At 35.6% G+C, this 27,016-nt stretch overlaps 1 protein-coding gene across 1 annotated transcript in view; it reads left to right on the top strand.

Annotated features, from left to right (window-relative positions):
* LRP12 (LDL receptor related protein 12) overlaps positions 1-23,678 on the top strand; it is a 50,431-nt gene extending 26,753 nt beyond the window's left edge. The window contains exons 2-7 of the mRNA XM_012572038.5: positions 2,397-2,453; positions 9,263-9,398; positions 10,852-11,054; positions 15,679-16,780; positions 17,621-17,753; positions 20,462-23,678. Of these exons, the coding sequence (XP_012427492.1) occupies positions 2,397-2,453; positions 9,263-9,398; positions 10,852-11,054; positions 15,679-16,780; positions 17,621-17,753; positions 20,462-21,325 (2,495 nt within the window). The 3' untranslated portion in view covers positions 21,326-23,678. The remainder of the gene's footprint in view (positions 1-2,396; positions 2,454-9,262; positions 9,399-10,851; positions 11,055-15,678; positions 16,781-17,620; positions 17,754-20,461) is intronic.
* The last annotated feature ends 3,338 nt before the right edge of the window (positions 23,679-27,016 follow it).

Genomic DNA, 27,016 nt, shown 5'->3' with positions numbered 1-27,016 from the left:
AATTACTGTAGTTAGTTTGACAATAAATCTGACATCACTTTATGATCTAACAATTAATCTCTTGAGATAAAGCATATTTAGATGGAAAATATTCAACTGTTCCCTCTTTAGGTATTGGCTTAAGTTTTCTTAACCCATTAATTCTGAGTCAACACATACGGGATTCGGGTGCAAGTTCCCATTTTAGTATGCTTCTCATTATTACGGATTTATAGTTTTTGTCAGTCTTTGATATATATATACTTTGCTTTGTTTTCCATCACTTCAATGCTATGTCAGTCTTTTCATGGTTTATTGTATTTTTATCAGAGCTGATTTCATTAGTATTCTGGTGTTTTTGTTTTACTCATCTTTATGTACAGGCAGCTTGTCAGGAATTCAGATTCTGGGAGCATCAATGGAGTGCTCAGATACTGACTGTCTTCAATGTAATTACTTCTGGGTTTTTCATATGTCTAGATGTTTGAGAGTTTCTTCTTTTTTGTCATGATGTTCGTTTTCAGTGTTCAATAACTACAGATATAGCTGTATGTGCTAATGCCCCTTTTTACAAGTAAAATGGTGAATAATCCCTGGTGTACTTGAAAGATTAAATGTCAGTGTGTTATTTTTAGGTTAGACAAGAGGTCCTGAAATGTGTTAATGTTTTCTTTATGCTGATGGAAATAATGGAAAACAAAACAATCAGAAATATGCTTCTGTGGAATTAGTTCCAAGTAAAATCATTTTCCAGCAAATATGTTTATTTTGTAAATTGAGAGCTAAGTCTTACTGTACACACAAAATTAGAGTGGTAACATCCCTTGGCATGTCAGTGATATGCAAAGTGGAGAAATTATGTGGAGAACAGTTTTTTAAAATTTAGATGTATATTTTACTTTGAAAATAGTTTAATTGAAAAATAGTTGCTCACTAACACAGTACTTGAAATAGCTTTTGTTTTAAAAATACTTAAGTGTTTTGAACATTGAGGGGAATTGTTGTAGTGTGTTTTTTTTTAACAACTGAGACAAAGCAACTTGGTATGTAAATATATGCAGTGAAATTAGTACTTTGAAAATGGGGTGGGAAACATGCCACTTTGAAGAGCCAAGAAATTTAGGTTTAAAAAATAAATTAATGAAACTTGCTATTTTTCCACAAATTCTGATCATCAGGTTTCTAACTGTGTTTTGTCTCCAAGAAGCTAAAAATTACAGCTTTCTGTATTTGGTGTGAACCCTGGGAGCAATTTTTTAAGTATCTTATATGTAATCACTGTACTGAGGAGCACTGAGGTGCTGGCTTAGGTATACTGTGTTCTGGGTCAACTTGTACCAGTCTTTAAATTTGTATGAAAGGAATTAGTGTTTTCTTCATATATTTAAGGTTCTTATTACCCAGATATAGTGCACTGACATTGCAGTGCTGGTAGAATAAATGATAGCACATGCAGGAGAATCTGTGTGACATGGCAAATCTTAAATACTACAAAACTTTGAAGGATTAAGAGTTGTGGGTTTTTTTGCTTAGTGAAGTATTTTACATTTTAGATTCACTGCCTGTGTTCAAAGGAGCTTATATATCAAAGTAGCTCTTTCCTCCTAAAATTTCTGAAAGATTTTACTAAACATTTGTCGTAAAGGTGAAAAGAAAAGATGATGAATAAAGGAGGGGAGAAATGCAGACAAGTACAATTTTATGTGTCACATCATGTACCAGGACTGCCACCTGGCAGCAAATGTGTTTGCTTTAGCAGACTTCTTTTACTTTGGAAAGTACAAAGCAGTATGGTGTTTGGAAGGATAACTGTTTTTTGTCTCTTACTTGTGAAGACCACATGGGTCTTGTTCATCTTTGCAAGTCTACTTTGTTTTGATGAACACTGTGGGGAAGTTACTCTTGAAGGTTCCCTGTTACATCTGAACTGTCTTTCTGGATAAAGGGTATAGGCTACAATTTTTTCTGAAATAGATGGGCATAGTCCCCTGGATCTCTTTTTATTTGCATAGCATTTACTTAGAAATCTTGCTCTAGAAGGAGATGGGGAAGATGCATTGGAACAGACCTTTCTTGAAAATAAAATAGCACTTGATGCAAAATACAAAGTCTACCATCTAACATGCATAAAGTTTCTCAAAATTGGCAGTATAAGTCTCTGCTTGTTCCTTTACTTTCTAGTATATCTAATTGTTCCTAGTGAACTAACAGTGCTTAGGTGGGGGTATTTTTACTGTATGGTAACTTTCTCTCTAGTTTTTCTCTTTAATTTATGATAAAACTTATGTAGGACCTTTCATGTTTAATATTAATTAAAATAACTTCAGGTTTGTTCATTCTGTTATGTAAAAAGGTATCTGAAGAATTTTTACAAATTTTATCTTGGAAATTAGCTTATTCATTATGTTTAATTTTAGGAAATGGTGCTCTTGCAGAACATTCTGAAAATGTGCATATTTCAGGAGTGTCAACGGGTAAGTCATTTTTTGTAATGTTTAAATTTCATGCATGACTTAAATAGTAAATATTGAAAGCCACCTGGTATCTTATGAAGAGATATTTGGCTATAAAAATTATTACTGCCTTTTGCAGCATGTAATAAGGAATGAAGCAACTGGAACATGGAAAAATTCTCATAAGATAAAACTGATACCTGCATGCTCATGAACAGATTATGCCTTTCTAAGTGGACTGCTTAATTATTTTTCCATACAAACATTGAACTAAGAGGAAAGTTGGTTTAAGTTGAATTGATATTTTCTTTCCACAGTAAAGTTTTTGTGAAATGAAATTTACTGAAATGTAATTTTGGACACTGCTACTGTCAAATAACGTAAATCCAAGAGTTATGCATTTCACCTGATTAGATTTAACTGAAATGACTGTACACTTGACTGCACAGTTTCCTTAATACAAGAAAAAAAATTTGGAACTCGTGAAACCAAGAAACTGATGAGATTCTGGGAGAATATGGGGTATAAAAGCAGCACACGCTGCTCAAAGTCAGTTTTAGGTCTCCTCTGGGCAGCAACCACAGTTGGGTCTGTTGTGTGTTAGTGGTGGGACTGTGTGGCCATTGAGGCATTGGTGTGCAGTCTTTGTTCTTGAGATGCTGTGCAGTGTCAGCAGCTGCTGGAGGTGGTTTATCATACAGATGCCCAGAATATGTGCAAACAGGGAGATAAAGGCTCCTCAGCAGGTAACAGAATACAAGCCTGGTTCTTTCCCTAGGGAAACTGCCTCTAATCCCTAGAATTCAAACTGATTTTCATACCCCCTTCTCCTAAACTAAGAGTCAGAATGCAAAGTTGTCCTTTTTGAGAACAGCTTGTACATCTCACTGTAGTTGATCCTTGCAGTATTGCTACTTATACTTGTTTGGTTGAGTTTTTGGATAAATTTGTGGTCAGTGGGTGGTCTCTTAAACCTACTGCTTTCTATTTCCATTTTATTGCTCGCCACTCAAAGACTGTTTAGTCTGTTCATAGCAGATCTTTGTTACCCCTTCTTGTGCTGTATAACGAAGAATGCTATTGCTTTTTAATAGTACTGGTGCAACAAGTATCATATGTATTACATTTATGGCACACTGTAAATAACAAATATCTATATAGTTACTTGCCCCTCTTGTAACAGTTATTGCTGGAATTGGAATGGATGAGAAACACTAAATGATAAGTCAACCTAAAATCTCACTATGCAGCTTTCAGAGTATGTTTTAACAACCCCTCACACCTCTGTTAACTGCAGTCATTGTGTCACAGGTCATAATACAGGCAGAAAAGCATCTGCTGGGCAAGAGGTGAATGGAATTTTTGACTCTACTTCCAGTACTTTGGCCAGCATGCTTGAAAAGGCAGTGCCAAGAAGAGCAGAACGCAACGTACTTTGTACACAAGATAACAACAGCTGGTAGATAGAACTTTTAACTACTGAGAAGAAAGATCCATTTAGAAATAAATAATAACCAAAAAAGAAAAAACCAAAAAAAAACCCCCAAAAAAAACCAACACCAAAAAAGATACCTCTGATGTTCTTGTGTTTTTAAATAGCTTTCCAGATGGGAAAAAATTAATTAAATACTATACTACTGTACTCCTAAGTTTCTTTCTTAATACAAAGTGCAAGTTCTTCACTGGGGAATTTGGGGCAGGGGTGATCTGTTAAGGACAACCTGAAGAAAACATATAGATTGACCCAGTAGCATTTTCCTTACTGCTCTTTGTACATACATCTTAAAATTTAAGTGCATAGCCCAAGTATAAAAGATGATGAAGAATGAAATTATTCTTCTAGTTCCTTTTAAATAAGTTTGGTCTCCCAAATGTATTTTTCTAACTTACAGGTTTTATGTTTCATCAAGCATACCTGGACAGCTTTATATTTATCAGAATAATTTTAAGTAGAGTTTCTGTAAAATAGGACAGAAGACATCTGGCCTTTAATCTTTCTAAATCAAACTTTCATTTGGTGTTAAAACCAAGCAAGCAGTTGTCTTGGACAGTTGTACAGAGACCAGATTTAAAATGAAATTTTTGTCTTGATGGTAGATTTCCTGTCTTTCTGCTGCTGTAAGACTATGTGACCTACCTTACTAAATTATGTTTTAATAGCACAGACCTCTGTGGCCTTTGTATACTATATTGCCAAGTTACAGGTACCCCTCTAATATATGAGCATGCTTTTTCTGCCAGCAGCAACAGTGGAATGTTGTCTATTTGCATATAAGCTATTACTACAGAAAAAGTGTTTATGCCTTTAAAATCTGAAGAGTTCAGAAATATTTTAAGGTCTGTCTTCAAGGTATGTTGAGTCATAATTGTCACAATTGCAAAACCAATTCCCCATCTCCCCAGCCCCTCACTGTACATTTTCAAGAACTGCAGTACTGTTATATATGTATAATGATTTCTTTTTACTGCATATGTCTCTGTATTGCAGAGCAAAGGGCATTTTAAATTAAAGCATTTTGGCTTGACCTGGAGGCAAAGATTCCCATGCCTTCTTCCCCTGTAGTTCCCCACATTAGACTTTCAGTGGCTCCTGAGAGTTACCATGCAATAATTATCCTCCCTGTTCACGGTTTAGACTTTATCACAACATTATTCTCTTTTTACTCTAAGCTGTTTTAAACACCTTCAGATCATTTATCCAGCTGCATTCATGTCCTTACCATGTCCAATATAATGCATACCTTATCATCCTGTGGTTCACATTGAAAGCTAATTCTTTTATCTTTTCAACTAATCTCCTGGCATTACTGTGAAGATAAATCCCTAATCTCCCTCTCCCTGCTTTTCTGAAGTGACTTTTTTCCTTGACATGTTGTTCACTCTTACTGCAGGTACTTTACTTCTCTAGATCTTCTGCTACAGAAATTTTGCATAGGTTTTTTAATTATTTTCTTATTATAACTTGCTAGTTGAATTTGGTACAGTAAACTTCTAGTTGATTCTCTTCTGTTTAGCAGTCAACATCCTTTCGTTTACATGTTTACATGTACTTTACATGTTTACATCCTGTAGTTTAATGTAGGATGGTAAACATATTTCAGGAAGAAGGAAATAAGAAAAACTGTTGTGTCTGTTTTTAAGATGTCTACAGGAACGTCCATATACATCAGAAAATTATGTGCAAGCTCTTTTGACCATTATTTTACACTGTAATATGTGAAATATCCTTAGTTCTAATTGCAGTATTGCTATTTACTGAAAAGTTATATCAGAGTAACAAACAGAATTGCAAATACATTTTTAATAGAATAAAAGTTATCAAAGAAAAGAGTTTGAAACAGGTAGGAGATGGATGAGAAGAATTGTGCCAAAGAATACAAGGGCATTGAAGGGAATGTAAGCAGACACAACATGCATATAGAAATGCTTGTGCAAGAGGAATTTGTTCCTCCTTCCAAATAGAATATTTCAGCCACCAGCATGATATTTGAAAACATCTTGGCCATGCATCACTGGGTGTCTTTGCTTCTCTACAAAGCTACCTTCTCAATTTCTATCGTGCTTTTGCCTTGATTGCCAGTTCATTTCCTTTTATCCTGACTCGTCTAAATTTCCTTCTTCTGTTCTCTTATGTATTTTTAATGTTTTAAATAAATTATTCTAAACTTAATCCTTTTTCCTGTAATTTTAAGTTATCATAGATACAATTGACCTGTCTGACAAATGCTTGTAGGGCTGATAGCAATTGAGATTAAAAGTCCAAATTTTCCTCAACTTAAAAGTGAGGATTTTTGCCTCTATTGATGCATTTCTGTTTTACATGCTACCACTTGAATTTTTTTTATCCCATATCCTTCATGGTGTTGCTTACATTCTGCATGTTTACAAATATGTGAATAAAATGTATGTTACTGATAGTCTATTATGGTGTAGGAGAAACACCCTTGTTAGGCAGAGGGCCCTGAACTGATTTTAAAGGCTTGCTATTGTCTTTATAAAGTATACTCCCTTTAAAGCTGTTTTATTTCAAAAGATTATCCTTGATTTTAAAAATATCTCTGAGAAATTATTCTCTCTCAAAAAGACTGCACTTCTGGAGTGTAGCTTCTGTAGTTATATTGACCTTTATACACTTTTTAAGCAAACAGATTTCTGTTGTCTCCCAAGTAATAAGTAAGAGATTTTTAGTGCATGGATATATATCACGTATGCAAGTCTGTTTAGCTTGTCTAGCCAACTCGGACTTAAGAAAGCTGTAATTTGCTTTTCAAGTCCGTCCCCTTTTTTTTGAACACCCTCTTTGTCACATGAATACTTTCTTCAGTGTTTTCTCCTCTGCAGCACTTGTATAGTTTTGTTCACCCTATGTTATTGTGCTTGTGGCCATTCTTGCTTTCCCATGCCCTCCAGAGTCTGCTTCTCTCTCCCCATGTTGGATGCTGTTGCAAATGATCATCTTTTGCTGTCAGCTCTGTAGTGTGAGCTTTACTAGAAACAGAGAAAAAAAATCTTAATAAAAGAGTGTAGAAATTACACAGATAAGGTTGGTTCTGCAAAGATAAAAAAATCCTGAGTTGGAGTAAAACTGGAAGCTTTCATATGCTCTGAAAGCACTACCTTGGTTATACAGGGTTTTCATGTAGAATTTCTTCCATTCATATTTGTGTATAAATATGTTACTGTTTGTACTGCTGCAGGGTTTCGCATGTTAACATGTTTGGAGGTGAACTCTAAACTGAATGAACCCATGTTGAATGGATTTTTTTTTAATGTATTTTAATGCAAAGTTTCCTTTGTCAAGTAAATTTAATAGCTTCTTAGGTTCTGGCAAAATTTTGTCTGTCAGTTTGGAAATATCTGATAGCAGGTATATGTTGTAGTATAAATTTCACCTCTAGGCAACTTTTTTGAAGCTGGGGACTATTTCAGTAGTAACCAAGTAGTATGTGGCATTGTTGCCAGCATTTGCAAGCTTGGTACAAAATATGCTCTCTTCTACCTTTTTTGCATGTTTTTGTTCTGTATGTTTTTGTTAAAACTGCTATTTTACTTTAGCAACTCAATAACCAGCTTTTCTTTCAAATCCTTACATTTATTGCCTGAACAAATGTTAAGTATCAAAAGATCACTTGCACAGGAGCTGTGTTCCAAATTATCATGGTGTTAGAGCACCACCTATAGGGTTTGCTCAAAAATTAAAAAGAAAGTGAATGATTGCATATTCAAATGAAATAATATTTATGTATTTTGTGACTTTCATTCCATGATATTAGGGTAGCTCCTGTGTCCTGCAGTTACTGTATGCTAATATTTAACTGTGAATCATGAATAAAGCTCTAAAAAGGGACATGTGAGAAACTATTTAAAGCATTATTCTCTTACAGATATACAGGAAAACAGAAAATTTTCTGGGTTTTATTTTTGCTGTGGTATTTAAGTTCATAAAGAAAATTCAGACATACGTCAGCATTTTTGGGTTTTAGTCCTTCTAAAATATATTTAAAGTGTATTTGTTATGCCATATAGAAATACTGTAAAATAATAATAATATAAGATTATAATTTTTTATAAAAAATTCAGGTCCATATAGTATAAAAATGGAAAAAATGACCTGACCACAAATAACATTATTATAATATAATGTAATTATAACTTTTTCACAGTTATAAATGCAGTTAATTCTTCATAATGTCTGTTTATTCATCAGTTCTAATTGGCTATTTTAATCAAATAGGAATCCTAAAAGGTTTTGATGATCAGACAATAATGGAAATGCTTCCTTATTTGTAATAGTTCTAGTGTTCAGACTACCATGTGTAACTTACTGGGCTACCAGTAGTTTTGACAGCCTGGCAGATTTTGGACTATCAGTGCTAAAACTGAAAAATAAAAACACAGAGGGCGGTTAATTTTATTGTGTTTTCTTGCCACTGAGACTTCCTCATAATTTGAAGCTCTGAAGCAGTGGGAGTATTCTGGCCTTTCTGTTTATGTGAAGGTTGTGTATATGCTATATGACAGGCTTTGGATATGAGGCTGCTAAGAGCGGGGAAAAGCACGGGGAAAAAAAATCCACAAAGTTAAGTGTAAGCACGTTCCTTGAAATAAAATCAGATGAATTGAGAACGCTCGAGCTGTGGAAAGAACAGCAGCTGAGTTAGGGCCAGTGCAGAAAGCTGCACCTATAATAAAGAGTACAAATGACTGAGTTACTTCAGTTGCATATAATTAGACCTATAAATATAAGCTTTCTGGTCCATTATCAGAAATGTAGTTATGCAAGTTTCTCTGCTGCAGAAAGTACTCTTATACTTTCCAGCATTTGGAATTGTGTATGGAGATCATTTCTATGCCAAGAACTGGAAGGGGGAAGGTGTTTAAATGATGGCCAAACAGTGGGTCTGCTACCTAAGACAAGAAGTTTCAGCTGCTTGATTATTTAGCTTTAATTTGTTTTTCACCTTCCACTGCACATGTCAATATAAGGTGTTAATGCATGGTTAAATTGAACTGAATATTTGTAAAGATTAGAAGTAAATTTTAAAATAAAGAAATCTTAATAAAGTTGTCGAAGTCCACATAGATGATATTTTTTAATCTGTAATAGTAATTGACATAAATGAAAACTGCTGCAGTGGCAGTGTTGGAAATTGATGTGTTCCATTACAAACTCCTTTAGAAGTTGTGGGTTTTTTAATTGGTATGTCATCTAACTCACTCTGATGTTCTGCCTGATTAGGTGTTGATTAGTTGAGTGGGGTTTTTTGTCTTACTGACTTTTAAAAAAATGGAATTAATGAAGTTGCTTTCAATATATATGTTTTTTTTAGCTTGTGGAGATATTCCAGAACAAATTCGATCACCAAGTGGGACAATCACGAGTCCAGGGTGGCCCTCTGAGTATCCTGCCCGAATTAACTGTAGCTGGTACATCCATGCCAACCCAGGGGAGATCATTACTATAAGGTAACAGAGCTCCTGTAATATCCATGTGGATGGAAGAAGTACTAACCAAACATTTTTAACTGCCAGTTGTACACATACCAGTTTTCTCTTCCTTCCTGTAAGTGAAGGATTTCGGTTCTGTCTGGTTTTTGCCTTTTATCTGATTTGTTTGCGCACAGCCGTGTAGCATTTGTTTTTAACTGGAGAATGGGTGACTAGAAAAAATTTCAGTGTGCTCATTTGTTTGAAATTTTCCAATGTGTGTGAAACATAGGAATTTTTCATTAAAAAGTATGTTACTAGATGTGACTAAATGCTGTAACGCTTCATTGCTCTGAGGTCTCCTGGTGTGCTTAAAAATGTCAGGGACAAATAGTAAGTCAATAGATACTAGTTTAGGAAAGGCTGAGTTCTAATGCAGGGAGATCCTCACAGTTTCACATATCTTGTAACTTTTCTAAAGTAGTAATGTAAAATACTTGTGGATTAAAGTTCTCATCAGTTCATTTCTGATTACTGATTTCTTTTAGCATCAACATACAAGTTAGTACTGCTTCATGGACTTGATGATGAAGCTGCATTGCCTGCAGGTTTTTTTCAGTTTCCATTTCAGACTTGCTGACCTAATAAACTGTTCTTCATTATGTAGTATTTGCTTTGACATCAGTTACTTGTTTAAATTCTGCCTGTTAATTTAAACAGTCTTTCTACTAAATATTTGTCTGGCATAAATGCAATGTAAAGTAGGTAAAACTGTTCAGCTACTAGAATGCTTTCTAAATTTTTCATAGTTTATTTTTAATAAAAGTCCTTTTTTCTTTCATGTTGTTTTCTTCCACTCATCTATACCACATTTCAGTTCTGATAGTGCTCTTTTGTCTGTACAGACGTGTTTTGCACAGTCTCCCCCTCACATGTCATTACCATGGCAGCTTGTCTTGACCGAGTGCAGCCATATCGTGGCAGTCCATGACATAATGCTGGGATAGCCGAGTAGTGCATCTGGGAGAAAGTGTTATCTGAAAACATAATTTTGAACAATTTAGCTGTATTTATAATGTCAAATCATGTTATTGCCGTAAGTATAGCATTAGCTAAAATTCTGGTGAAATTTGGGTTAAAATCACTTAGTAGTGTATGGAAGTCATTAATTGAGACACATAAGGACAATTTCATTAGATTAAGAATTTTAGATTAAGACAGTGTGTGTTTTTTGTAGCAAAATTGCATTTCTTTAAGTGGTGGATGCAACATTTTGTTTGACAGAATAGATCCTTGCTGTCCTCGTAATATAAAAGTATCAGCACAAGGTTAAACCCTATTTCTACATGGGTAGAGAGAAGCTACTCTTTTTATTTCAGAAGTAGTATTTATTTCAAAAAGAACTTCAATCTAATTTTTGTGTGTAATAATTCAGCATCTTGTTTGTGTAATATTCAGTTCAGTAGCAATTTTGGCCTTTTCTCTTTTTCAGCTTTCAAGATTTTGATGTTCAGGGATCTCGACGATGCAGCTCAGATTGGTTAACAATTGGAAGCTACAAGAACATTGAAGGCTATAGAGCATGTGGCTCTTCCATTCCCTCACCATACATCTCTTCACAGGATCATGTTTGGATAAGGTTTCATTCAGATGATAGCATCTCAAGAAAAGGCTTCAGATTAGCCTACTTTGCTGGTATGTTTCAAATGATACCTAGTATAATTTTATGGTTTCACTTTTTGTTTCCTGTTTCAAGAATTACTTTTAACAGGGTACAGTGCTGACTTGGGTCTTTCCTGTAATCACCTCAAGGTCTATTGAAATCAGAAAAAATACAGATTAAGTAATGTATTTTGATCCCATGCACAATCTGAATATTCAAAGTGGAAATAACAATAAGCAGATTGAATGATATTTGGGAAGAAAGGTTAGCCAGTAGTAGTAGGCACCTGGAAGTTCTTTTAACATAGTAAGACTTGGAATGCTTTCATCAGATTAAAATTAATTTGTTGAAGTAGTTGGGTAAATTTCTGAGTATTATACATACAGTGATAGAGGAAGGAAATGGCAGGGTTTTATTTTTTACATTTCTCACAGAAGGTGCATAATTTTTCTCATCTCCAGAAGGCATACTATCTTTAAAAAAAAAAAAAATCTAAAAAACCATTTATATTATAGATTATTCTGGCCAAGTGCAGACATGGTTCTGTACATAGAAAATTTTTCTTGTGTAATTACAGGATGTGATGAAAATTAGTTACCAGTAATAATAGTTTGAGACTCTTTTGTGAGCCATTCTTGTTCTAATAGAGGTTGCCAAGAGAGAGAAGGAAGCCAGTCGTGAGTCAAGACTAGTTCCAAACCTTTCCTGTCTTTAAGAGATTTTACACTTTTATGTAATAGCATGATTATGGTGTTCTACATAATGATCATCCCAATTACTGGATTAGATTTTTCTTGGTTTTCACAATGAGTTCATGTTACCTTGTTTCCTCCGAGTGTGCCTGTATCCACTCACTGGCCTGCTCCAGATTTCTGAGCATGCCAACTTTTGACTCCTCCATAAAACAATTCATACTTGTAAACATATCCAGTGCTACCCACCTTCAAAACTGTTCCAACAAGATTCAGTAAATCTACCCCTGATCTCCTCTAGTCTAAGCTCCGGGTTTTTACGCCACACTCTTCTTATCTAGTAGCTTCCTCCACTATGTCAGTCTCTCACTAACAAGTTTCCAAGCAGGTTTATCCCTCTCTATCACCTGTTCTCAAGTCTTCAAAAAAGCTCCTTCTGTGATTCAGCTCCTTGTACTTTAGCAGGTCTTGGGGAAGTAATGCAGCCTTGCATTTGGTGCTGGCCCAGCTTGCAGGGTAGTGTTCTACCTGGGCATTGTGCACTGTCTTACAAAAAACATGTCAGGGAGCAGGGAAGAAGCCGCTGGCTAATCAGTCATCCTGTGCTGCCATTTCTGCCAACGGCCCAGGTGAACACTGCTACCTGTGTCAGGCATCAGCTTCTGCCCTTTTCACCTCCCTCTCAAAGCAGGTGCAGAGGAAAAACAACATTCCTTCCTGAGGGGTTTGGAGAAGGAAAGATACCTTGGATAAAAGTGTGGAATGGGTAGGGGAGGTAAGCCATGGGATTTGTAGAATTTTTCCTCTTCCTCTTTCCAAATCCTTTTCTCTCTTTTTCTCTGATCTTGAGAAAATTTCGTTATGTAACCCCTCTTGGAAGAAGCTACAACATTTTCATTAATAAGCATTTTTTTATGTTAATTGATTTCTTCTATTTTGTGTTTTAGATTAGAGTGCTTAAGACTTTAATCCTATTTGTATAAATGTCTTTTTAAAAACAAATAAGTTTTACTTTGTTCATTTTTAAAAAAAAAGCCTTACTGAACCTTTGGCTTGAGTTTGCTCCCTATATTTGATGCAATACTTAGGAAGTATTTCACAATTGAGGTGTAAGTGTAGTGTTTCAGTGATCAGAGTGGTCTTTTAATGTTTTAAACTAATCTGTATACAGGAGAAGAGTTGATTTAATAATAATCTAGTCATTTCTGCCTTTGATTGTCAAAAAAGGCTCCTGAAATGCTAACACACTTACTCTGCATTCAGCTGTGCAATTATGTTTGGTTTCTTCTCATCAGTATCATGCAGTAGTGCTCAGATTAACACCTCAATAGATTATTTAATTCAGTGGTTTTAAGGCTACTCTAAAAATTGCCAAATCATCATTAAAAAAGGGGAAAAAGAGTAATAAATTAGTTACTTGGATTCAAGTTAGGCTTATCTGTGCTGGACTGATAGAAATACTTCAGATTCCAAGTGTAAAAGTGACCATTAGGGAGCCCCATGTTTAAAATCTGATATGGAAGATAGGTCATGTGAATTGTTTGAATTAATTCTTGTTTAAAGAAAACAATTGGTAAATATACAAACCAGTAATAGGAAAGAAAAAAGCATTACAGGTAGGAAGGGTGCTGGACTAGAAAGTAAATTTTGTGCCACTTTTATTTGTCTTTCTTCCCTCTGTCTTCCTCTCATTGCTTTTTTTTTTTTTTTTTTTTCCCAGCCTTTTTAATTATGGGAGTTTAAATGGGACAGAGATTACTCATGGTGATGTAGAGTGGAAAATAAAGTTACTAAAGGCACAGAGGTCAATGGCCACTGTAAATGCAAGGAAGAACTGTGTTAGTCCTTTGGCTACAACTGTATATGGATGCTGCTAATGATCTTGTGCTATCCTGAAGTCTTTTGTAGTACAGCTTCCAAAGTTAGTCTTATTTAGTACATCTCTTATAATTTTAAGATTCTAATTTGTGATTCATAGGTAAATTTTCTTCATGTAAGGATTGCAGGATTGGTGATTAAAAATGCTAAATCAGGATCAAGTGTCCCAACTCTTTTCTGGGATGTTTAAAAGTTTGTTGAAGGAGGAAGAGCTTGGGTTGAAATTGTATCCTGTTTCGTTACTGCAATATTGCCATCAATATTTATAACTCCATGTTACATCTTTTTCTTCGCAACCTCTTCCAGGTTCTGCAATGCAGAAGGACTGAGCTAGATTATAATCAGTACTTGATCAGGTTCAATGATGCATATTTTCCTACCTCTTACTCGTCTACCTCCACCTATGGAGCTTAGTCATTCAATTTAGGTAGGACTAGTCTAGCAGTTCAGTTATACAGGTTTTAAATTCAAGGCCAAGGTTCCAACTTTGCTCTACTAATATTGTGAACCATTTGTATGTGTGTGAGTCTAATATAAATACTTATATATCTGTAACAGAACAAGAAGATGGTATCATTTATACTGCATCTGTTCTTTGGATTTTTTTTGTGTGAAATTAACATGTTCTGAAAATTAGTCATAATTTTCAGAACAACACATACAACACATACATTTTGCTCTCCTTTCATTCTTCAGTCTCTGAAAGCAAATTTGTAGACTTCAGCAGTGCATATAACATTTAACACTCTTGATGATTTCATTTTTTCCTGCATTCGCTTTCTAAAAGCCTAAGCATTTGTGAAATTTAATAATTATGTCTTGTATTTTTCTAAAGAAAAATTATTATTTTAAGTTAGAGTATTTATTTTCAGTGCTTTCTAAGAGATATTAAAGTAGAAAAAAAGGAGAACAGAAGTATGATATGACTTTGACCTATCATAGCAGATTAGTTCCAGCAAGAAAAATTCAAGCTAGCTGTGAAAACTTTTATCATGTTGTTTAGTAAAGCACTGGAACTTTAAAAATACTTGATTGGAGAAGGCCCTGAAGAGACTAATCAAACACTATTTGACCTTGTTTTGAGTAGATTAGGCCTCCATTCCAATCTGAATTGTTCTCCTTTAAAAAAAGATAGAACATTCTTCTCTTGGGAGCATTAGGATTTCAGTGAGTTCATCATGCTGTCTTTCCTGTTTCCTTATTAAAACCTTAGCTATAGTGTTCCTTCGAGTGAATGTATATTTGTCTAGTTTATTTGCTGAATTACTGCTGTGTAGGACCATCTGCATTGCAGATTTGTTTTAAATATTCTGACCATGACAGTTTGTTTTATAGCAAATTTTACAGTCTGTACTGTGGTTTGTACAAATAACTGATTGAAAATTATGCAGCAGTGTTTGACTCAGCTGAATTGTTGCAGAGCTGAAATAACTTGGATCCAAGGTATGCTTCTGTGTTCAACATGGCCGGAACTACAATAAGTAAAGGCAAGCATGCGTTTTTGCATTTGCTGCACTCCCATCTTAGTTGCTGAAGGAGAGGCAGGAGCAAACTGTGGGAAAAGAAGAGGACAGGACAGAGGTTTCTTTTTTGTGGTTGGTGGTTATACATAATCTTCAGCTGTCAGCTTCTCTCTTGCCTTAGATCCTTTGGTACAAAGTAGGAACCTCCAGAAGCAGAAGAGAGTCTGACTGCTTTTTCTGGGAAAGAATTTGAGGAGATAACCAGTACTGTAGCACAAAATGTTTCTGTATTTTGAGTGATAGAAGAGAGGGTGTTTTTCTAACTTATTTTTAGCATATTTGAAGTCAGATTTCTCAATACCTATAAATGAGCATTGTTTTCTTGCTTGGGTTGAATTTATTTGACTGAAATCAGTGAAGGATAAGATTCATGCTGCTGTGTTGATTGAATTTTGACTTGAAAATGTGTTTTGTCTTGATATTTGCTAAAAGTTGCCATGGTTTAAAGACATTTCAGGCATTTGCTTTGCCCTTCTGAAGTAGCTGGTGAATCCAATAAACAAAACACAAACCATAAAGTGCTAAATTCTAAGAAAACTTTTTTTTTTTTTTTTTACTTTCAGGGAAATCTGATGAACCAAGTTGTGATTGTGACCAGTTTCATTGTGCTAATGGGAAGTGTATTCCAGAAAGTTGGAAATGTAACAATATGGATGAATGTGGAGACAACTCGGACGAAGAAATCTGTGCCAAAGCTAATCCTCCGACAACTTCTTCCTTTCAGCCTTGTACAAACAATCAGTTCCAGTGTCTTTCCCGCTTCACCAAGCTTTACACTTGCCTTCCAGAATCTTTAAAATGTGATGGTAACATTGATTGTCTTGACCTGGGAGATGAAATAGACTGTGATGTGCCAACATGTGGGCAGTGGTTGAAATATTTTTATGGTACTTTCAGTTCTCCCAACTATCCTGACTTCTACCCACCTGGCAGCAACTGCACCTGGCTGATAGACACAGGTGATCATCGCAAAGTAATTTTGCGATTCACCGATTTTAAACTTGATGGTACAGGTTACGGAGACTATGTCAAAATATATGATGGATTAGAGGAGAATCCACGGAGACTGTTGCGTGTACTGACAGCATTTGACTCTCATGCTCCCCTCACAGTGGTTTCATCCTCAGGACAGATAAGAGTGCATTTTTGTGCTGACAAAGTGAATGCTGCAAGAGGGTTCAATGCAACATATCAAGTTGATGGCTTCTGTTTGCCCTGGGAAATCCCATGTGGTGGAAATTGGGGGTGCTACACAGAGCAGCAACGCTGTGATGGCTACTGGCACTGTCCAAATGGAAGGGATGAAACCAACTGCACCATGTGCCAAAGAGATGAGTTTCCCTGCTCTCGAAATGGTGTTTGCTACCCTCGTTCAGATCGCTGCAACTACCAGAATCATTGCCCTAATGGTTCAGATGAAAAGAATTGTTTCTTCTGTCAGCCAGGGAATTTTCACTGTAAAAATAACCGCTGTGTGTTTGAGAGTTGGGTTTGTGATTCTCAAGATGACTGTGGCGATGGCAGTGATGAAGAAAATTGCCCAGTCATTGTGCCCACTAGAGTGATAACTGCAGCTGTCATTGGGAGTCTTATTTGTGGATTGCTGCTTGTCATTGCACTGGGATGTACTTGTAAATTGTACTCACTCAGGATGTTTGAGCGAAGGTAAGTAGAACTCAACTTCATAAAAAATATTTTGGTGTTTTCTGTTGTTTGTACTTGAAGTAGTTTCATTGCCATACAGAAATTGTTGCACATGATTTGTAAAGACATTGCTCCTTTTTCTTTGATAGTAGAAAAAAGGTTAGTTAATCATAGCGTTTATCAGGTTGGAAGGGGACCATAAGGAATATCGAGTCTAAGTCCCTACTTTTTGCAGGACATCAGAAGCTAAACCTTGATAAGACCTATGGCTGAGCATTGTCTAGATGCTCCTTGAACTCTGAAGGCTGGGTGCTGTGACACAGTTTTCTGGGGAGCCTGTTCCAGGGGCTGACTGCTCTCCCTGTGAAGAAAAGCGGATAGCAGTATTCTGATCACTTCACTATAGAGGGTTAAAGTTTTCCGATGGTGTTACCAAAAAAGAAGTATGAGAAAACTGCAGTTAATTAATTTGAAATTTATATCACAGTTCTGTATATAACAGCATGTTTCTTCTCTTGTAGGCTAGTTCATATCAGGATTACATATCCTTCAATCTTTTGCAATAATGTAAGCGCTACTCATGGTGCTTTTTATATTTAGCCCATGGGCTTGGACTGGTTTGTTTGTTTTTAAAAAATCTATTGTTGGGTTGTTTTTTTTTGCTTTCATTTCAGCTGGACAGAATCACAGGAATGACTTTATATTCTTTGCCAATTAAATTTCAATTAAATTAGCTAAACTTCATCTTCTGATGTTTTTTTATTTGCAGTTATAATAGTCTGATGTACTTTCATTCTTACATATATATATATGTATAGATCCGTGTCTTACGTATTTTGAAATTTCTTTTTTCTTTGAAAGATCATTTGAAACTCATTTGTCAAGGGTTGAGGCTGAACTGTTAAGAAGAGAAGCCCCTCCATCCTATGGACAACTAATTGCCCAGGGTTTAATTCCACCTGTTGAAGATTTCCCTGTTTGTTCCCCAAATCAGGTAAGATTTCAAAATAGCAGACAGACCCCTTAAATTTTAAGGAGACTGAAGTAAAGATATTTGAACTTTCATCTCCTTCTTTTTCCTCTATAACATTTCCTTTTTCTCCTTGCAAGTCAGTAGGGTTATACAAATGATCAGCCCTTGAACAAAATCATGATATAGTAACACCACAGTTTCTTTTGCAGGCTTTCTTTTGTTGATACTGCCAGTAATGCGCACTATAGAACCCCCTCCTGCATGAAAAGTAATAGATTGGTAGATCTAATTGTATGTTCTGTATTACTGTTGTGAAAGTAAAAATTGCAAGATGGCACTTTACAATTAGGAAAAGAGGACCTAGACTTCTACTGCAGAATGGTAGACATGCAGTGTGTTGGTACACTCATGCCTGCTGTGCATAACAAGATGATGGAGAAAGACGGTGTTGCCTACCCTGTGTGGGACACTTCAGGTTTGGTGTACGTGAATATGTGTAGGAACAATTAGGATTTTCGGAAAAACCTAGCTTGCTCAGACTCCTTTTTCATCTTTAAATCCCATGAAGATGATGTAAAGATCTTGGGTTTTACTAAAATGAAACCTCTTCATAGAGAGCAGAGTTCTGAAAAACCCAGACTTACAGTGGCTGCAGTCAGGCTGGTACTGGAGATTTTAAAAATCTGTGTAATTACTGAAATTTTCTTTATTTTTTAGTTTGACTTAAATTTAATAAAGTATTGTTTCTTTGGATACATTTTAAGTTCATTTCAGGATATATTGGAATTATATGGCAAACATTTATAATTAAACATAATAAAATGTAGTTGCCTCATAACATTTCTGTGTAATCATGATTTCACTCTCCTTAAAATATCAATGCATTTACAGTAGTTTCAAACAGTGAGAGTGTTAGTGAATTCCCAGTATTTCAAGACTTCTGTAGCCTTGAAAACTAAAGGAACTATACTGAGCAATTAACTAGCAGAGAAATAGCATAGAAATAAGAAATAGTAGTGAGCAGGTCATCAAAAGTAAAGAGAATGTCATTCTAGAACATTGATGCTTCCATGATAAAAACTTTACTCATATTTAACCAATGAAGTTGCAATGTTTAAAACCTTTGTTTTTCAGAGGAGACAACATTAGTAAAAACTCAACACAATGTAAATTGATTTCTATAAATTATAAAATGCAGTTTTTAAATCGGTAAAGTACTGGGGAAAGGGAGGTGAGTATTAAGTCAAGGTGTGTTTTAATTTGTTTTCAGCAAAATACTCACCTTAAGGTTGCAGGGCTGTGTAGGACTGAAGATAGTTATTCAAGATTTGCTAGAAGTCTCAAGCTATAGGAATGTTGGATGTTCTCACGTCAGTGTAGTGCTTTCTACCTGAAACTGATACATGCCTTCAGAGCTGGATTTTCAAAGATGAGTAGCAGCCTCTTTAGTAGCTTTTGAAAATAAGGCTACTGTACTCACATACTGCGTGCTTGAATTCAGTCATCCTGTGAACTAAGGGAAGAGATAGGTTGTGCATGAAGTATCGTTCAGCTATTCTGCTGTGCTGGCTGAAGGATGGTGGAAGGGAGATGAAGGTGACAGCATGAGAACACTGAATTTCAGTTTTTATAAATTAAGGGAAATACATGTATATGTGCTAAGGGTTTAATCAGTGAATGGCTCTTCTGAAGAATATTCTAATTTTTGCCATAATCTTAGTGAAAAGTTGTGAATATGGGCTTTATCCTCTAAACACATTTGTGAAAATTTTTAGAATGATGTGCACCTGGAAGATCTACCCTATTTGAAAATGGAGCTACTTAGCTGAGTCAGTGTTTTCTCTAAGTTTGAGTTAGGGATCCCCGAGACAAAGGAGTCTGTGTTCTTATGTTTGTGTTATCTTACAGTTGAAAAGTTATACAGGATTTTAAACAGGAAAATTCAGGCATGCATTCTTCTGTAGCTGGATAATTAGAAAAAGTATACTGAATTTGGGAGATTTATTGTTTAGAACACATAAGATAATTTTATTTAAACAGAAGCATTAAAGCATTTTGAAACTGGAATTAATAGATTATATCAGAAAGGGGGGGAAAAATCAAACTACAAACCTCTCTGGAGAAGATACTTAATTTAGTCCCTTTGAGGCAGCCCTGTGGTAGTGGATAAAGAAGGTGGCCACCTTTGTGAAATCTTTCTGGAAGACTTTGTTTACAAATCCTAAACTTCTTGAGACATGTTTCTGTGTGCTGTACTCTAAAATCCACAGTGACTACCTTTTTGGTAAGACTGTGATAGATTTTTGTATGCCTGCTCTAGTGGCTCTGTAGTTGTACTTTTCTTTAATCTGTGTTTCATATCCAGACTATAGTGCCTTGCTTTTACATTGTATTTATTTAGAGATCCCTGATTAGAGCAGAAATATACCTTGTATAGAAATCATTGCTCTTTTATTGTCTTTGCATATGTATTTCCAATTAATTTGCCTGTTTATAATGTTGTTTCCTCTAGAGCATCTAGACTTTTGTCATGACCCCTTTTTTTTTTTAATAGCCTTTTGCTACATATACTAGATCCTTATTAAGAAAGATGGAACATTTTGTAATATTTAAGATTCTACATTTAACTTCATTAAGTGCTGTTTTGCACAATAGTTAATAATTTTTTATTTGCTAGAACACTACCAGCAGACTGTCAGTGCTTGATTGTTGCTTATCTTCTTATTTAGGCTTCAGTTCTGGAAAACCTGAGGCTGGCAGTACGATCTCAGCTTGGATTTACCTCAATCAGACTTCCTATGGCTGGCAGATCAAGTAACATTTGGAATCGAATTTTTAATTTTGCAAGGTCGCGTCATTCTGGATCGTTAGCACTGGTCTCAGCGGATGGAGACGATGTTGCCAGCCAAAGTACTAATAGAGAAGCTGAACGCAGTAATACTCACAGAAGTTTGTTTTCAGTTGAATCTGATGATACAGACACAGAAAATGAAAGAAGAGACACAGCGGGAGCAGTTGGTGGTGTTGCTGCCACCTTGCCTCAAAAAGTCCCTCCTGCAACAGCAATAGAAGCAGCAGTGGGAGCGTGTGGGAGTTCCTCTGCTCAGGGCAGCAGTAGCAGCACCACGGATGGTGGAAGAGAAGTGACAAGTGTAGAGCCCCCAAGCACAAGTCCCGCACGCCACCAGCTCTCGAGCGCACTAAGCCGTATGACTCAAGGCTTGCGCTGGGTACGCTTTACTTTAGGGAGATCAAGCTCAGTGAATCAGAACCAAAGTCCTTTGAGACAGCTTGATAATGGGGTAAGTGGAAGAGAAGAGGATGATGATGTTGAAATGTTAATTCCAGTCTCTGATGTAGCATCAGACTTTGACATGAATGACTGTTCAAGACCTCTACTTGATCTCAGCTCAGATCAAGGACCAGGGCTTAGACAGCCTTACAGTGCAACACATCACAGTGTAAGGTCATGCAGTCGAGATGGCCCCTGTGAGAGCTGTGGCATCGTACACACTGCCCAGATACCCGACACTTGCTTAGAGGCAACAGTGAAAAATGAAACTAGTGACGATGAGGCATTATTACTCTGCTAGGTACGGATTGTTTAGGAAAGATTGTGTACAAGTTGGAGCAATATCTGTCATTGTTTTGTACTTCACAGTTAAAATTAGTTTTTAGTTTTTAAAAATCCAGGACAATATTATGTTAAAACTATTTTAGCCTGTGTGGTTGATTAAACTTTTCTTATACTGGATGACATTATGGAACTCTAAGAGTGAACATTTTAATGGCTCTGAATACACAATGTGTGTATCCAGTATAATTGGATTACTCTTTAAACTGAAGTTTTCCCCGTTAGTTTCAAATTTAGTTTATCCTGGTACTATAGTTCAAACCTGAAACATGGCTGCTGAAGACTTAGTGGCTGCCTGTTTAACCCAATATTAACAGGTGAATTTGTACAGAATTATTTTTCTTTAGGAATTGACTCTGTTGTATTGTTGCCAACATACTTGTAACTTAATATACTAAATATGGTAAGGATTGTTAATGTAAAATATGTACTTTTCTTTGAGTTTATTCAACATTTTGTCTAAATATTCTTGAATTTCATCATAATGTGAACTTACTTAAAGGGAGGAGAAACTTTCTCCAGGAGCATTCTTTTTCTTTCAGAAGTACAAAATGCAATGATATATGAAATTTAGGCATAATAGATAAACTGATGGCAAAAGCTTTTTTAGCACTGACTTTCCTAAACTGCAACTTAATATGGTACAAGCCAAATAGTATGTAAAATCCCCAGTCATTAGTCTTTTTGATTTGAAGTAAAAAAGGGCCGAAGATATTACAATATATGTTAATTCTTTAAATATCTGATATGTACAAATACACTACAGAATAAGTTCCAACTGGTAATAGATCTTTCCATAATACTGTAGGGTATAAAGCTTGTTTGGACTCAAGGGATTTGCACTAAAATCATATTAAGGTCTCTAATGAGCTTAGTGCACAAGCACTCTCACTTTAAGTACTATTATTGTCTAATATTGCAATGGCTATATATTTCCATGGCTCTTTTCTTGGGGTGTTGCATTTTTGTTGCAATTGAATTTGCTTTACTAATTCCCTATTTATTCATTGTATTTAAAAACTGGTTTACTCGGTTGCAGACTGGTTGTTTTAAAAAAACCAAAAGAAAACCCTTTTAGTGTATTTTTTAATGATATTACATGTTGGAGCAAAATAAATCAGCGAGGAGAAAAGCTCATAACTTCCAATTTTGTGATAAGCAGGTTAATATGTGGCTATTAGTGTAACAACAAGAAACTACACCTTTTAAAAACAAAACTGTCAACTACTGTTTTATTTATTCTTTGCCAGTCTGTTTTTAGTAGGCTTAAAGATCCAGTATGAAATGTATTTGTGTGTGATTGTATGCTATTTATTAAATTTTAAATACTTTGTTGAATGTCATTTTAAAGCATGTTTAAAGTCTTGTGCATTTCTGTCGTGTTATGCTGTCGGGCAGAACTGACTAAAATTTTAATATGTATCAAAACTAAATTGAATTTTTGTTATGTTTTTGAGGTACTTTTAAGGATAAATTCAAGGTCTGTCTGGCTTTTTATTTTTTTAAATCCTCATCTCTGAAGTACAAATCACATGCAGAAAGAACAAACAATTGAATGGATTCCAAAGTGTATATATCTTCTCCCTCTTCTCTTCATTTACAGACACTGGGATGAGAAAAATAAACTATTTTACCATCTGATTGATTTTTTCATGAGTCAGCAGGTAGATTCTGAGGATGCAATTACGTAGATTTGTGCTTTTGAGGAACCTTATGTGCAATACAGTTGTAAAAGATTTTATTATAATGACCCATGTGGTTTCAAGTTTAAGAACAGATCACATCACACTGGTACCAGATCAGGTACAAGTTGGCCCATAATTACACATACTCAAGTAAAAGTCATCAATGGCCATTTTTATTCACATTGAATAATATCTGAATCTGTGGGTAATCTCTAGTCTGATTTCAGTAGCATTGCTTATAGAGCAGGCAGCTTTGCAGTAGGAACATGGTAACACGCCCTGAAGTATATGTGAACAGTATGTCCTGGTATAAAATACTGGGTTTTTAAACCTTCCTAATTAATTGTCATTAGAAAGTGGTTGTGGAAATGCTTCTCCCTGAGGCAGATAAATTTTAAATAAAGTCTCTTCACAGAATACCTTCAGTGTTTAACACACATAGTGATCTAAATTTGTTCCATTAGATGCCCCAAATAGCATGTACCTATGGACTCCATATTGCAGATGTAAAAAGAACACAATATTTAATTTGTTTTAAAGGACAAATGCTACACATTTAACTGAGAAGTTGGATTTGATTGATAATTTGGAAAATTGTAAATAAAATTCATATTTGTATGAGGTGAATTTGTTGCAGTGATTTTTTTTTTCTTAGTGACAGTACAAGGAGTGATTGATTTTTCTTTTGAGTAATGTGTGAGTGATTGGTTGCATTTGTTTAGTTTGGTTTTATTGAGGTTTCTGATAAGACATTATTACCCTGTTTCTTTTTATGCTGGAGAGCTTGAATTAGTGTTTTGTTTAATTGAATCTTGATTTAGCTGTGCTGCAATACTAGGGTAGTTTGAAAAATAGTCAGAAATATTTACTGTGGAATTATCTTGTTTTCTGTAATAAATCACTTTCATCTGCCAGCTTTGAAGAATCTAGGTTATTGTGAGACAAGTTTTCTCCTTATGTAAAGTTATTTAAACATGGAAACAGTTTGTCACCATTCTTTTTCACATACCACACTTTTTTTGTAATTTGAAACATTAGAGAGGGCTGACTGAGCTTCAGATGGTGCAAGAGCTTGTTTTGTTTCCAAAGTAAAGTTCATTTTCAGTACAAGTTCACCAAGTGTTGCTGATAACTCTTCTTTCAAAACAGATTGCTGGAGCGGATGCTGGAATTAGTTACTGTATTACGTGTTCCACTTTCTACCCAAATGCCAAAGCATGAACTTTGTGCCAAAGCTTGGATTCAGTCCAGGGAAATCAAGTTCAGGTTGGGACACAAATACTGTTTCAGTGAAGTTTATATATTAAATACTCACTGCAGATCAAATCATGACTTTTCGTGTTGGGATGAGGTTTTGCTTCCTTTTTGAAAAGTGGATGTTTTCTTCTCCAATATACATCTCCAAATATTCAGCTGTGACAGTTGTCCTGAGGAAGTGCTGCACATTTCCCATAAATCTTTGTTTAAGGCTAAAGTTTTACTCTTTCTCAAGTTGTGATGAAGCTTTTTTTGAAGTGTTTTGTCAGTTTGTGGGGTTTTTTTGACTGTATCTCTTTTCTTCCTCCCTTGTGAGTTTCTGAAAATAAGCAGTTGGTAGCTGAATTTCTCCAGGACAGCAGATAAAAGTCAATTGCCCAAAATGGAGTGTGTTCTGAAAGGACTGTCTTGTCCTTTTGCCAAGTCACCAAAAGTATATAGAGGTAAGCAGATTGATGGTTAAAACTCTTTCCCTTCTATCCTCCACTGGGATTTCACTGTTGTAGTTAGCTTTTGCTTCATCCTAGTAAAGTAAAGTCCATAATTATTGGACTTGATACAGAGAAGTTTTGTAGCACAACATTCATGTCAATATGTCTAGTTGAGGTTTTTGTTCATGTGTAGTTCCCCCTATCTGGTGAGTAGTAGCTTGGGGGAAGAGAATGTAGGATTCGCTAAACTGAAGTATTGTCTAAGAATTCAGATGGACAAGACTCCCCACGTGTTCTATGGAGGAAATGAGAGACATCGCTCTAAGCAGTATCAGTTGGTGATTCCTAATCACATTTTGAGAAAGGGCATTTGTAGTAAACAAAATTTCACTAATCTTTGTGAATGTCTGAGCACAAATTAGTGTTTGTGGTATTTTTACATGCACACTGAAATCTAGCAGAAAAGTTCAGCTTCCAGCATTATTTTCTCCTTGTGACCAAGTTGCATCCTGTTATCAAAGAATGAAACAATCTACTCAAATGCAAGTAGAGTTTTTACAAGATTGAGGTTTTTTTATGTAGTTACTTTTTATGCTGCTTGTGCAGGAAAGAAATGGGTGGAGAACACAAGAAGCAAAAAAAAATAAATTAAAAGATGAGTCACTGGATTTGGAATTTTGGAAAGGTTGTAATAAAACAGACTAGACACTCTAAAGGAATATAATTATATTACATTGCACAAAGTTGTTTTTTTTTTTTTTGAGACAACTATTGCAGGAGACCTGCCCAAAAATAAATCGTAATGGGTAGGACATGTCAAATCAGGAGGTAAGAGAAAGAAAGAAGGAGTTATTGTTTTGTGTGGGCTTCCCTACAAATAATAAGGGTTTCTTAGGCAAAATGTAATGGACAGAGAAATAAACTTGCTTTAGGGATTAAGCATGATCCCTGAAATAAGCATACATTGTGCATATTACCTAACAGAGGCAGGTGTCTGAATTCAGAGCAGAAATCTCAGATTTCATTACAACATTGTTGACTTGCGGTGTTACAGAGGTTTAGTAGAATTGCATTTGTACTTGTGCAGTGAGATAATCATGCATCTGGGGGTGTGCCAGCAGAACTGAAGAAATAGACTTATCTGCTTTTCCAATTTATATAATTGAGGAAAAACAACTGGTAAAATATGTTTATGTAAATCTGACTTCTTTCCTGTAATTAGTTAAGAACCACCTTGAATAGCCACAGCTGGAGGAAGAAGTTCTTGTAGAAAAAGAGGAGCGATATACAAGATAGTGAGGAATGTCATAAACTGATATAGTATTTCTGCAGGGGCCCAGCAAGGAACAGAGATGTTCAGTTTTGCTTTCTCTCATCTACTCTGTTGGCCAGCAGTTATGGTTCTGACTTTGTGTTCCTTCAATAGATGTTGAGTTGGAGAAAATACAAGTAATATTTTGTAGTGTTTTTTTAGACAATGCATTAGTAAATATAACAGTTTCCAAAGATAGCTAATCCCTGTGCTTTTGTGGTTATGTTTCTTGGAGTTTGGAAAAATCCCACCTAAGAACTTAGTTTCTTTGACTGAGATTATGCACTGGGAAATAACTGACAGGTATGATGAGTTTTTTTTCCCCAGAGCACTGTGAGACTTAGAACTTCAATGCCTGAGTTGAGCTGTCTCATACATATTTAGAAAGTGGACATTTTATTGGACCCTTACTGAGCCAATGAACAGTGGAAAGAGCAAAAAGCACTTTGATAGAGAGTATGAGGGCTTCTTAGTTCCTCCTCTGCTGGATTCCTGGTCATTCCTTTTTCTTCATTGGTTGTACTGTCTGTGGTTCACCATTTGTGTTGATCAAAGAGGAGGAGGCACTTGGCATTCTGAAAATGAGAGAACAGTCACTACTTATTGTTTCTCTAAAAAGTAGAATGGTCTTCAGCACACACACACACCTTTGTTTGCCTTCCTTTGTGTCACACGTGTGGGACCCAAGGCTGGATGCTAATGGCCTTTATCACTGCTAATGTATTTGGGGAAAGACTGGCGCTAGGATCCTGGATTTAGCCTAGTACTTAAGAGAGCATATTTATAGTTCAGGTGATGTGGAACTAGAGGATTGAAATCCTTTCTTAATGTTCTTTAGCCTTGTTTTATTACAGAAAGCCATGGGGCACTCTTGCTAGTTTTGGAAAGCTTTTACAACTAAAAAAAAGCTTGAGAGCTTAGGTCTTGAAACCTCACCAATTGTTTGTGTCCAAAAATCCATCTCA

Source organism: Taeniopygia guttata, chromosome 2 (genome assembly GCF_048771995.1).
Source record: "Taeniopygia guttata chromosome 2, bTaeGut7.mat, whole genome shotgun sequence".
NCBI lineage: Eukaryota > Metazoa > Chordata > Aves > Passeriformes > Estrildidae > Taeniopygia > Taeniopygia guttata.
The sequence above is the reverse complement of the archived record's forward strand: the minus strand, read 5'-3'. Positions and strand labels throughout refer to the sequence as shown.